The following is a 13,031-nucleotide window of genomic DNA, read 5'->3' as shown; positions in this document are numbered from 1 at the left end:
ATCAGCGACCGCGGGGCGGGGCCTAAGGAGTGACGCCTCTTTTGGCGGGTTCTCCCGCTCCACCCCCTTCCCTCATGACTCTCCGTGACGTCACAAAGGGGCGGGGTCAAAACGCAGCCTCATTGCGGAGGGCGGGGCCAGAGCGATCCCTATAGCGGCTATAGGCGCCTGGCCCCGCCCCCGCAGGGCCATAGGGGACCCCTCAATGTGGGGGGCAACCCTGCGACCCCCCCGCGGCACGGCCCCATCGCAACTTCAGCGCCTCCCGGGTGAGCCCCAGCAGCCACAGACACACCGGGGCGGCTTTGGGGCACCCCAAAAACTCTATAGGCACCCCCGAAGAGCTCTAGGAACACCCCAAAAACTCTATAGGCACCCCCGAAGAGCTCTAGGGCACCCCAAAAACTCTATAGGCACCCCCGAGGAGCTCTAGGGCACCCCAAAAACTCTATAGGCACCCCCGAAGAGCTTTAGGGGAGCCATGCAGGGACTGTCGGGTCCATAAGGACACCAAAATCTCTACAGAGGCTCTGTGGGGTCTGTAGAGCCCCCCCAGACTCGCTACAGGGGCAAGAGGGACCCCCAGAAGCTCTAAAGAGCCCCAAAACAGCCCCTGCAGACGCTGCAGTGTCTATAGGCACCCCAAGAAGCCCCAAAGAGCCCCTAAAACAGCCCCTGCAGTGTCTATAGGGTCCCTCAGGAGCCCCCCAAAGCGCCACCGGGAATTCCCAGAGGAGCTTTAGGGTCCAGCCCAGGGGCGGGGCTCCAGCCGGGGGCGGGGCCCGGGGGGCACTGAAAACCCCCCAGGTCCCCTCGGTGCCCCACACACCTGAGACCCCCCCCATCCCGGACCTCCATGGCACCTCCACCGCCCCCCGGCCACCTCAGCCTGTCCCGCGGGGTCCAGGTGAGAGAGGAGGGGGACCCCGGTTCTGAGGGGAGCCTGGGGGGCCGCGAGCATCCGGGGCGGGGTGGGGGCACGAGGGCGGCCGCGGCACTTCCTGCCCCCGGAAAGGGGAAGTGAAAGAAGGGACCCGGACGGCCGGGAGGGACCCCAAGAGCTCGGGGGGGAATCCGAGAGGTTGGGGGGACTCGGGAGCTCCGGCCGCCCCAGTTTGGGGGGGCCGCAAGTGACCCCCACCCCTGCCTCCCCAGGCCCCCCTGTACCAGGACGCCGTGGCCCGCCGGGCTCTGCGGCCCGCGCTGCTCAGGTGAGTGCTCGCAGCGGGGACAGGTGAGCCGGGCAGCGGGGGACAGGTGACCCGGACAGGTGTCGCCTCCCTCGCCGCCCCTCCAGGAGCGTTTCGGTGCCGGCCGAGCCCCCCGCGCCCCCCGCCATGGACGTCACCTACGCCGTGGTCAACAAGCCCCGCCGGGGGGGCGGGGCCGCGGGGAGAGCCCCCTCCCCTTTTGGAAGAGACCACGCCCCCTTCGGAAGAGACTCCGCCCCCTCGGGCACGTGCTCCCTCCCGGGCAGCCCCGTGCGCCGCCCCTCCCCCAGCCCGGCAGGTGAGTGGGGGGGGGGTTCGGGGGGGTTTTTGGGGGGCTCAGGGGTCCCCAGGATCGATAATTCTGACCCTGCTCCACCCCCCAGGCTCCCCCAGACCCTCGGATGGCGCCTACGAGGTTGTGACCCCCCCCGCGGACACCGGCAGCGGCCCCTGCCTGGGTGAGCATGGGGGTCCCTGGTGTTCTGGGGGGGGGTCTCAGTGACTGGGAGGGGTTTGGGGGGTCCTGGGGGGACATCAATGTCCAGCCCCCCCTCACTGACCCCCACTCCTCCCCTCAGGGTTTAATTTCCGCATCGGGAAGCCCAAGGGCCCGCGGGACCCCCCGGCCGAGTGGTCCCAGGTGTGAGGGGGGGTCCGGATCCCTGGGCCCCCCCCACACAGAGGAGGGGCTGCAGCAGAACCCGCCTGATCCTTACAGAACCCGATATAAACAAATCCCATTTATTATGGCAAATAATAAAAACCGATTGTGAGAAACCCAGCCGTGCCTGGGCCGGTCCAGAGGGGTCTCAGCTGCCGAGGTGGTCTCAGGTGTGCAGGTGGGTCCCACCTGGGGGGGTCCTGGGGGGCTCAGGTGGCGCTGAGCAGGCGGCGTTTGGGGGCCGTGGCCGTGTACGGGTGCCAGCGCCACTCCACGTCGGCCGCGTCCCCCTGCTCCAGGGTCCCCAGGCGGATCAGGTAGGCTGGGGGGGGGACACGGGGAGGGGTTGGTGGGACATTGGGGACATTTTTAGGGTTGTTGGGGACAGCGGGGGACACTCACGCCTCAGCTGGAATCGGGGTCCCACCTCCTCCAGCTCCACCGTGCGCCCCCGGCGCCGGTACACGTGGTTCCTGTGGGGAGGGGGGGGGTCAGAGGGGCCCGGGGGGGGTCTGTCCGTGTCCCCCATGTGTCACCCATGTGTCACCCACCGCACTAAAATGACGTCGTCCTCGTTGGCGAAGGTCACCACGCGGCGGCTGTCGGCACGGGGAACGGGGAACAGGTGCTTCAGGATGGTCCCCACCTAGAGGGGGCACAGGGATGGGGGCAGAGATGGGCTCACCCCACCCCTGGCGCCTCCCGTGTTCCTCCCCGGTGTCCCCATTTCCTCCCCGTGTACCCCCCAGGTGTGCGTCCCCCTTTCCCCTATTGTCCCCCCATTGTCCCCCCATTGTCCCCAGTGTCCCTCCAGCCTTACCCTTTTCCCCAGCGTGGAGTCCAAGCGCAGCAGCAGCAGGTGGGGGGCGGCCAGCGGGGCCCCCCGAGCCCCCCGACCTCCTGGCGCAGCACGGCCCCGCTCAGGGTGAAGTGGGCAGTGGGGCCGTGGGGCAGGTGAGACACGGTCAGCCCGTCTGGGGGGGTGGAGCTTGATGAGGACACACCCACAAACAGGCCACACCCCCCTTGGGATTAGCCCCACCCACTCCCCTTGTCCCTCAGGTTTTAGGTTTTATGCTTTTCAGATTCTGTCCTGCTTTAATGTGTGGGTCTGAGCTTGATATTAAATGTTGGTGGGCTCTCTGCACAGACAGGACACAAAACAATTCCTTATTCCTTCTCTGGCTGGGGAGCAAGGACAGTGATCAAAATCGCAGGCCCAAGAACATAAAACCATTTGGATTGAAAAGAGAAAAACAAGAAAGATGGAACTTCATAACCTAAAGCCATAATTATACAATTAACTCCAATATGCAAATGGAGCAGAATTTATAAAAATGAGAGACCCTGTGAGCATGAGCAGTTGTCCGTTTTGTGACCATTTGGGTCCATCTTGGGTTAATTTTGTGACCATGTGGGTCCATCTTGGGTTCATTTTGTGACCATTTTGGTTCATCTTGGGTTCATTCTGTGACCATGTGGGTCCATCTTGGGTTCATTTTGTGACCATTTTGGTCCGTCTTGTGACCATTTTGGTTCATCTTGGGTTCATTCTGTGACCGTTTTGGTCCATCTTCGGTTCATTTTGTGACAATTTTGGTTCATTTTGTGACCATGTGGGTCCATCTTGGGTTCATTTTGTGACCAGTTTGGTCCATCTTGGGTTCATTTTGTGACCGTTTTGGTCCATCTTCGGTTCATTTTGTGACAATTTTGGTTCATCTTGCGTTAATTTTGTGACCACGTGGCTCCATCTTGGGTTCATTTTGTGCCCAGTTTGCTTCACCTTGGCTGCAGCTCTTGTGCTGCCCAAGCTGCATCCACTGAGAATACCCTTTTCACAAATCCCTCCTTTATTATCAATTAACCCAGCCTAGCTCTGTGCTACCTCAGCCTTCCAGGGCACTTCCTCAGGCCTTCCCCTCCCAGCAGAGACCCCAGAAGGCGCCCCCAGCCCCCCCATTTGGCACTGACCGGGCCGCCCGCGGGTCTCGTGCAGCACCAGCAGGTCGGTGACGCCCGCGGCCCGGCACGCCGCCACCAGAGCGCCCAGCTCGGCACGGCCGCGGTTCATGCGGCGAGCCCCGGGCAGCAGCAGGCACAGCTCCTGGGGACAGGGACACGGGGACACGGGGACACGGGGACACGGGGCGGGCTCAGTGACAGCCCTGCCACGCCCTGTTGGTGTCACCCCTTCGCACAGCGTCCCCCCCCGCTTGGGACACTGCAGGTCAAAAGGTCCCCCAAATCACCCCCCCGTGTTCCCCAAATCACCCCCCCTGTGTTCCCCAAATCACCCAAATCACCCCGTTGTTCCCCCAAATCACCTCTCCCATGTCCCCCAAATCACCCCCCTGGTGTCCCCCAAATCACCCCCCTGTGTTCCCCAAATCACCCCGTGTCCCCCAAATCACCTCTCCATGTCCCCCAAATCACCCCCCCTGTGTTCCCCAAATCACCCCCCCCTGTGTTCCCAAATCACCCTGTGTCCCCCAAATCACCCCCCTCATGTCCCCCAAATCACCCCCTGTGTCCCTCAAATCACCCACCTCATGTCCCCCAAATCACCCCCTGTGTCCCCCAAATTACGTCTGCCATGTCCCCCAAAATTAGCTGTCCCATGTCCCCCAAATCATCCCCCACATATCCCCCAAATCACCCCCTGTGTCCCCCAAATCACCTCTCCCATGTCCTCCAAATCACTCCCCTCATGTCCCCCAAATCACCCCCTGTGTCCCCCAAATTACCCCCTCATGTCCCACAAATTACCTCTCCCATGTCCCCCAAATCACCCCCCTCACGTCCCCAAAATCACCTCTCCCATGTCCCCCAAATTACCCCCCTGTGTCCCCCAAATCACCTCTCCCATGTCCCCAAATCACCTCCTCCATGTCCCCCAAATCACCTCTCCTGTGTCCCCCAAATCACCCCCCCATGTCCCCCAAATTACCCCCTTGTGTCCCCCAAATCCTTGCTGTGTCCCCCAAATCACCTCCCCTCTATTCCCTAAATCCTCCCTGAGTCCCCCAAATTACCCTCCCAATTACCCCATTACCCCCCCAAATCACCTTCCCCGTGTCCCCAAATCACCTCCTCCATGTCCCCCTAAATCATCCCCAACCATGTCCCCCAACATTACCCCCTGTGTCCCCAAATCACCTCCCCCTGTGTCCCCCAAATCACCTCCCTGTGTCCCCCAAATCACCTCCCCTGTGTCCCCAAATCACGGTCCCAAATCCCCACATGTCCCCCAAATCACCCCCATGTCCCCCAAATCACCGCCCCTGTGTCCCCAAATCACCCCCCCATGTCCCCCAAATCACCCCCCCATGTCCCCAAGTCTGTGTCCCCCTGTGTCCCCCCAGCACACGGTGACAGTGACACACTCATCCCCTGGCTCCGCCCCATACCATTTAAGGGCCACTATGAGCCACGCCCACTTTCAGGCCACACCCACAAAGACTCCTCCCACTCCTGTGGGCTTCACGGCCCAGCATTGGCTCATCCCTAGCACAGCCCTCAAGCCACCCCACCAAGGCAATCAAGCCCCTCCCATTTGCAAACCACACCCACATTTATCTGAGGCCACACCCCCATGGGAGGAGCCACAAGGGGTGGGTCAGGGTGCTGAGGCTGGGCCACGCCCATCCAAAACTGGCCCCACCCACTCATGAGCCCCACCCAAACAAGCCCCACCCACCCCCAGACCACACCCTAATCCAGCCACACCCATCCAGAGCCACACCCAAACCTGGCCACGCCCACCTTGGCAAAGAGCCGCAGGCGGGCGCTGGGGTCACGTGATGTCGTCACCATCACCTTGGGGGGCTCCAGCCCCGCCCACCTGTACTCGTCATCCTGGCTGTCACCTGTCTCTGGGGGCGGGGCTTTGTCAGGCCACACCCTCCCTGCATTCCCAGCCCCGCCCAGTGCAGCCACACCCACCCCAGGGTCATTGGGGTCAATCCAGTGAAGGTTCTGGGGGGATTTTGGGGGTTTAACTCCCATTTTGGGGGTTTAATTCCAATTTTGGGGGGATTTATGGCCCATTGAGGGAGGAACGAGGCCCAGATTTGGGGTACAGCCCAGACTGTGGGTGTTGGTGCAGCCCCACACTCATTTTGGGGTGAATTTAATCTTATCTGGGGAATTTAAACACCCAGAGAATTTGAGGAAACTCTTGAAACTGGAGACAAATTTTTTAAAGTCTTTTTTTGGCCTCCTCCCTCCTGTCCCTGGATTCCCCTCTCCCCATTTTGGGGTCCAGCTCATTCAAGGGTCTTGCCTGTCCCCAACCCCTGGGTTTGGAAATTCCAAATTCTTCCAATTTGGGGGTCCCTTTCCCCACCTTTCCTCCCCGATTTGAGGGTCTCTTTCCCCCTGATTTAAAGGTCCCTCTCCCCATTCCTCCCCTCTGATTTTGGGGTCCCTCTTGCTCCGATTTGGGGGTCCCTCTCACCCCCCGGTGCCTGGAAGTCGAACTCGAGCTCCTTCTGCAGGGCCAGCGCCTCGTGCCGCAGCTCCGTGGCAGCAGCCGATTCTCTGGGGGGTGAGGAGAGAAACGGGGGGGGCTCAGACGGGACCCCCAACCCTCCCAATGCCAATGCCCCCACCCCAAATAACCCCTGGGCCCACAGCACCCCCCATCTCATCTCTTTAACACCCCCAAATAACCCCTTAAACTCCTCTCTACCCCCCAGAATTCTCCTCAACTCCTCCAAATCCTCTTTGCCGCCCCCAACTCCTTTTCACACACCCGGAATCTCCTCTAACACCCCTTAACTCTTCCCAAACCCCCCCAAATTCCTCCCGGTCCCACTTCACCCCTCTGGGTGCCTTTTCCCCCCCCCCCCAGCCCCTCTCTCGCCCCCTTCCCGTGCCCCTCCGGTACCGTCCAGCGCCCGCTTCAGGCTCTCCCTTCGCTCCCGCTGCCGCTGCTGCTGCTGCTCCTTGGCCCCCGGCGCTGCAGGTACTCCCGGCGCTCCCGGGCCTGGCGACGCAGCTGCGACACGGGGGACACACACGGGAGACACACGGGGGGATGCGGGGAAGGGGGCCCGGTGAGGGGGATATGGAGGAATGAGAGGATGGCGGGCACTGAGGGGGAGGCATGGAGGGATGAGGGACAGCGGGGACATCGGGGGACAACAGGGGACAGGCGGACACAGAGTGAGGGACGCGTGAGGGGAGATATGGAGACACTGGGCAGGGGGGAGGGCCCCGCTGTGGGGGCCGTGGAAATGAGAGGTTGGAGGACACGGAGGAGAGGTTTGGGACGTCTTGTGGGACACGATGAGGACACAGGACCACCGACCCAACCCCCCGGCCCCTCACCATGGTCGCAATCGCTCCGCTCCGCGATGCTCCTCACTACCGCCGGCACCTCTCAGCATCGCCACCTCCCATTGGCCGAGCGCCGGCGGACCAATAGGAGCTCGCGGTGCTGCCGGAAAGGGGAGGAACCGCTGCACCCTCACGCAAGATGGCGGCCGGGTCGGCGTCACTCCGCTGAGCTGCCGGCCCTCATGCAGGCCCCGCCTCCCGGGCTGCGACGCGCGCTGATTGGTCGAGAGGTGCCGGGGCGAGCTGGGATTGGACGAGGCGGGGCCGGGCCTGAGGCCGCGGTGAGGGCGGCGATGGACGGTGAGGGAGGACCGGAGGCTCCGGGGGTCTCTGGGGCTCCCGGGGGTGTTTTTAGGGCTCTCCGAGGGTTTTGGGGGGTTTTCAGAAGATCGGGAGCGTTTTGGGGATTCAGGGATCCTGAGGGTTTTTTGAGCGGGTTTTCGGGGGCCCAGAGGAGTCTTGATGGGGTCTCTGAGGGCCCGGAGGTGTCTGGGGGGGTTCCCGGGGACATGGGTGGCACTGTGGGGGACACCGGACCGGTCCCTGTGCGGGGCGGTTTTGGTGGGTCTGGGGGAGCCCCTGGGGTCCCCCCCGGGTGTTGTTTGGGGGTCCTGAGCCGTGTCCCCCACCCCAGGGTCGCTGTCGCTGTCCCTGGACGCGGTCCGCGCTGGAGGTGATGGAGGCGCTGGAGCTGCTGCAGCAGCGGCGGAGCAGCTGGAGCAGCACCTGCGAGCAGGTGAGGGGACACAATGGGGACACTACGGGGACATGCCACCCCTCGCGGGGACACGTGTGAGGAGGTGCCACCTGCCACAGAGACACACCTGGCGAGTGTCACCCGCTACAGCGATGTGCCAATGGGGACACAGCTGGGGACAGTGCCCTGCTGTGGGGACATGGCTGGGGGACAAACCACCCATCATGGGACATCTTGAGGGGACGTGTCACCCACTGTGGGGACACAAAGGGACACGCCACAATGTCCCGTGTCCCCCCGTGTGACTGTCCCTAATGCCATGTGCCTCTGTCCCATTCAATGTCCCCCTGTGTCTGTGTAGGGGTGGCTGTCCCTGTGCTGTGTCCCCAATGTCCCTGCAGGGGTGGCTGTCCCCGTGCTGTGTCCCCGATGTCCCCAATGTCCCCTTGGGTTGGCTGTCCCTGTGCTGTGTCCCTGATGTCCCAATGTCCCCACAGGGGTGGCTGTCCCTGGCTCAGGCCCGTTACTCTCTGGGATGTCCCACCGCGTCTCCTCCCTGCAGTATGGGGCCACCATGGTGCCCCGAGTCCGTGTGTGCCACAGGTGGGGGACAGGGACACTGGGGAGGGGACACTGGGACATTGGGGACACACTCAGGGGGGTGGCAGGGACACAGAGAGGGACACTGGGGACACTCATTGGGGTGACAGGGACATGGGGGGGGACAGTGGGACATTGGGAGGGACACTGGGGGACACACTGAGGGGGGCTGGCAGGGAGACAAGGAGGGACATGGGAACATTGGGGACACACTGAGGGGGGGTGGCAGTGACACAAGGAGGGACAGGGGGATGGGGACATCAGGGACCCACCCCAGTTTGGGGAGGTGACACAGGGGTGACATCAATGTCCCCAGTGTGGGGGAAGTTTAGGAGTTCTGGGATGCCCCTGTGATGGCCGAGTGCCACCAGGACATGGTGGTGACGCTGTCCCCCACTGTGTCACCCCCAGGCAGGACCCAGAGGGACGCCCCCCACTTTGAGGAGGTGCCTGGAACAGGGGGGGACCCCGAGGACCCCCGACCCCCAGCAGGGGGGGGGGGTGATGGTGAGGGGGGTTTGGGGTCCCTTGGGGGGGGTCCGTGGGTGTGGGGGTCCCCAGAAGGGTCCCCAGTGGGTGTTGGGGACAGACTGGGGGGTCTGGGGATGTCACCCATGGGTGCTGGGGGGGCAAGGGAGGAATTGGGGAGGGGGGAATTTGGGGTGCTTGGGTGGGTTCTGAGGGGTCCTGTGGGTGTTTGGGGGTCCCTCAGTTGTTTTTTTGGGGGGGGTCTCTGACCTTTCTCTCTCCCCCAGGGCTGCGGCAGCGCCGGGGAGCCCCTGAAAAAGGGGGGACCCCCAGCCCGGGCCCCCCCCAGACCCCCTGGGCTGGTTTGGGGTCCTGGTGCCCCCCAGTCTGAGGCAGGCGGCAGGGAAGCTTCCAGAAGGGTGAGGACTGGGGGGGACTGGGAGGAACTGGGAAGGAACTAGGAGGAAATGGGAGGAAATGGGGGGGACTGGGAGGAAATGGGAGGGACTCGGGAGGGAACTGGGAGGAAATGGGGATGACTGGGAGGAAATGGGAAGAACTGGGGAGGGACTGGGAGGAAATGGGAAGAACTGGGAGGGACTGGGAGAAACTGGGGGGACCCCAAAAACCAGCAAAGGTCCCCAAACCCAGAGGGACCCAAGAACGGGGGAAAACCCCAAATCTGGGGGTGTCCCCAAAGGTCGTTGGCCCCCGTGACCTCCTCAGGTCGCCCTGGTGTCCCTGTCCCCAGGGGTGACGACTGGCCGTGGAGGTGGCCGAGCTCCAGGCCACCATGGAGGCGGCGGCCGCCCGGTACCGGCAGCTCCTGCGGCAGAAACGTCACCTGGATGGGGACAATGGGGACAGCGGGGGACAGCCAGAGCTCCACGGGAAGCCCTGGGGACAGCAAGGACACCGAGGGTGGCACAGTGACCTCAGTGACTGCGTGAGATGAGGACACGTCTGCAGGTGACGCGTGGGGACACAGGTGATACTGTGAGCCATGGGGACGCAGGTGACACGGTGACCTTTCACAGGGTGACACTGTGAGCCATGGGGACACAGGTGACACGGTGACCTTTCACAGGTGACACAGCTGCCACTGGTGACATGGAGGACAGCAGCACCTGCCTGTGGGTGACACCAAGTCCCCAAGGCCTGCGGGGTGGCACTGAGGTGACACCAGGTGACACTGAGGACTTTGCAGGTGACACCGAGCCCAGCAGGTGACTGAGGGTGGTTCCCCCATGTCCCCACCCCCCAATAAAGTCACCCTGGTGCCACCACAGGGTCACACGTTATTGCTGTCTGTGACAGATGTGCCAGTGCCACCATAGCCAATGCCACCACGGAATAATGTGTCACCTCTGTCACATGCTGGCTGTGCCAGTGGCACTGTAGGCTCATTTGTCCCTGCTGTCACATGCCAGCCACAGCAGTGCCATTGTCACTGGTGTCACATGCTGGCCATGCTGGTGGCACCATGGGATCATTTGTCACCACTGTCACATGCCAGCCACAGCAGTGCCATTGTCACTGGTGTCACATGCTGGCCATGCTGGTGGCACCATGGGATCATTTGTCACCACTGTCACATGCCAGCCACAGCAGTACCATTGTCACTGCTGTCACATGCTGGTGGCACCACAGGCTCATTTGTCCCTGCTGTCACATGCCAGCCACAGCAGTGCCACCATAGGGTCAATTGTCACCTCTGTGCTGTCACATGCCGGCCCTGCCAGCGCAACGTGACTCAGACACGCCCCCTTTTTGCCAAGGTCTATGTTTATTGGGCGGGGCCCTCGCCCCGCCCCCAGACCCCGCCCCCACCCAGGGGGCGGGGGCCGACACAACAACGACTATGGGAGAGGGGCGGGCGTGACGGGGCGTGGCCTGTGCGGGGGGCGTGGCCGGGCGGAGGGGCGGGGCCAGGCGCCCCCTAGCGGATGGTGTAGCGCACGTAGGGCACCTCGATGTCGGCGTCGCTGTCGTCGTTGCAGCACAGCTCGAACACCAGCGCCTTGACGTGGCGGCCCAGCTTCTTCTTGGACACCCGCGTCACGATCTCTGTCATCCTGCGGGGACAGGGGGGACATGGCAGGGACAGGGGGCACGGCCTCTGTCATCCTGCGGGGACAGGGGGGACATGGCAGGGACAGGGGGTACGGCCTCTGTCATCCTGTGGGGACAGGGGCACAGTCTGTGTCATCCTGCGGGGACAGGGGGGACTGGCAGGGACAGGGGGCACGGCCTCTGTCATCCTGTGGGGACAGGGGGGACATGGCAGGGACAGGGGGCACAGTCTGCGTCATCCTGCGGGGACAGGGGACTTGGGGACACGGCAGGGAGAGGGGGCACGGCCTCTGTCATCCTGTGGGGACAGGGGATGGGGGGGACATGGCAGGGACATGGGGCACGGCCTCTGTCATCCTGTGGGGATGGGACAGGGGACATGGCAGGGACAGGGGGCACAGTCTGTGTCATCCTGCGGGGACAGGGGGGACATGGCAGGGACAGGGGGCACAGTCTGTGTCATCCTGCAGGACAGGGGGGACATGGCAGGGACAGGGGGCACGGCCTCTGTCATCCTGTGGGGATGGGACAGGGGACACAGCAGGGACAGGGGGTACAGTCTGTGTCATCCTGTGGGGACAGGGGGACATGGCAGGGACAGGGGGCACGGCCTCTGTCATTCTGTGGGGACGGGGGGGGACATGGCAGGGACAGGGGGCACAGTCTGTGTCATCCTGTGGGACAGGGGATGTGGGGGACACGGCAGGGACATGGGGCAACGGCCTCTGTCATCCTGCGGGGACAGGGGACATGGGGGACATGGCAGAGACAGGGGGTAGGGTCTCTGTCATCCTGCAGGGACATGGGGGACATTGCAGGGACAGGGGGGCACAGTCTGTGTCATCCTGCAGGACAAGGAACATGGGGCACAGTCTGTGTCATCCTGCGGGGACAGGGGGGACATGGCAGGGACAGGGGGCACAGTCTGTGTCATCCTGCGGGGACAGGGGACTTGGGGACACGGCAGGGACAGGGGGCACGGCCTCTGTCATCCTGTGGGGACAGGGGACATGGCAGGGACAGGGGGCACAGCCTCTGTCGTCCCTGTGGGGATGGGACAGGGGACATGGCAGGGACAGGGGGCACGGCCTCTGTCATCCTGCGGGGACAGGGGGGACATGGCCTCTGTCATCCTGTGGGGACAGGGGATATTGCTAGGGACATGGGGGCATGGTCATCCTGGGGGAACAGGGTGGGAGATGGGGTCTGGTCTCTGTCATCTTGCAGGGACATGGCCTCTGTCATCCTGAGGGGACAGGGGACAGTGCAGGGACATGGGGTCATTTGTCAGCGTATGGAGACCGGGGGACATGGCAGGCAGGGAGATGTGACACAGACTCTGGGGACAGGGAGGGAGTGCCAGGGGACACATGGAGGGGACACTGCCACGCCCTGTCCCCACCCCTGGGACATTTCCCCCACCTCAGGGCTGCGTTCTTGTCGCCAGGACACGTCCCTGCCACAGGCTGTGCCCTTCCTCCAGCCCCACCTGTGTCCCCAGCATCCCCCAGTGTCCCCAGCATCCCCCAGTGTCCCCAATGTCCCCCAGTGTCCCCGGTGTCCCTACGGTTGGTCGTGGCGCTCGCGCAGCTTGGCGGCCGGCATGAAGAAGGAGTAGAGCATGGACACGCCCTGGGACAGCATGGTGATCTCCAGCCGGTGCTCCTTCTGTGGGGACACGGGGACATCGGCCACCATGGGGCACCCATGGCCTTGGGGACATGGGCCACCACGGGAACCCTGTGGCCTTGGGGACATCGGCCACCAAGGGACACCCACAGGAACCTCATGGCCTTGGGGACATTGGCCACCATGGGGCACACATGGCCTTGGGGGACATGGGCCACCACAGGGGTCAGCAAGGCTTGGGGACATCGGCCACCACGGGAACCCTGCGGCCTTGGGGACATCGGCCACCACAGGGCTCAGCGGGGCTTGGGGACATTGGCCACCACGGGAACCCTGCGGCCTTGGGGAC

The 13,031-nt window shown here is 63.5% G+C and overlaps 4 protein-coding genes across 4 annotated transcripts in view; 2 read left to right on the top strand and 2 right to left on the bottom strand.

Moving 5' to 3' along the window:
• Window positions 1-12: 12 nt before the first annotated feature.
• Window positions 13-1,992, top strand: PTPN18 (protein tyrosine phosphatase non-receptor type 18). The gene is made up of 5 exons (XM_054653847.2): window positions 13-907; window positions 1,156-1,211; window positions 1,298-1,509; window positions 1,595-1,669; window positions 1,790-1,992. The coding sequence occupies exons 1-5, from the start codon at window positions 857-859 to the stop codon at window positions 1,855-1,857; spliced, it is 462 nt and encodes a 153-aa protein (XP_054509822.2). The 5' UTR covers window positions 13-856; the 3' UTR covers window positions 1,858-1,992.
• Window positions 1,939-7,302, bottom strand: IMP4 (IMP U3 small nucleolar ribonucleoprotein 4). The gene is given in 10 exon segments (XM_054653845.2): window positions 1,939-2,194; window positions 2,275-2,345; window positions 2,424-2,518; window positions 2,693-2,754; window positions 2,757-2,846; window positions 3,847-3,979; window positions 5,638-5,747; window positions 6,332-6,414; window positions 6,764-6,874; window positions 7,207-7,302. Coding segments are annotated over 10 exon segments (927 nt in total). The 5' UTR covers window positions 7,266-7,302; the 3' UTR covers window positions 1,939-2,081.
• Window positions 7,303-7,354: 52 nt separating this feature from the next.
• Window positions 7,355-10,281, top strand: VMA22 (vacuolar ATPase assembly factor VMA22). The gene is given in 11 exon segments (XM_077172377.1): window positions 7,355-7,423; window positions 7,425-7,515; window positions 7,850-7,875; window positions 7,877-7,951; window positions 8,410-8,451; window positions 8,454-8,515; window positions 8,924-8,942; window positions 8,944-9,019; window positions 9,268-9,315; window positions 9,318-9,399; window positions 9,707-10,281. Coding segments are annotated over 11 exon segments (819 nt in total). The 3' UTR covers window positions 9,936-10,281.
• A 465-nt stretch (window positions 10,282-10,746) lies between these two features.
• Window positions 10,747-13,031, bottom strand: part of UBA1 (ubiquitin like modifier activating enzyme 1) — a 33,855-nt gene continuing 31,570 nt past the window's right edge. The window contains exons 25-26 of the mRNA XM_077172372.1: window positions 12,621-12,721; window positions 10,747-11,055 (exon numbers count right to left, since the gene is read on the bottom strand). Coding sequence (XP_077028487.1) covers window positions 10,920-11,055; window positions 12,621-12,721 — 237 coding nt within the window. The 3' untranslated portion in view covers window positions 10,747-10,919. The remainder of the gene's footprint in view (window positions 11,056-12,620; window positions 12,722-13,031) is intronic.

The sequence above is a fragment of the Agelaius phoeniceus genome, chromosome 38, assembly GCF_051311805.1.
Source record: "Agelaius phoeniceus isolate bAgePho1 chromosome 38, bAgePho1.hap1, whole genome shotgun sequence".
Lineage (NCBI taxonomy): Eukaryota > Metazoa > Chordata > Aves > Passeriformes > Icteridae > Agelaius > Agelaius phoeniceus.
The sequence above is the reverse complement of the archived record's forward strand: the minus strand, read 5'-3'. Positions and strand labels throughout refer to the sequence as shown.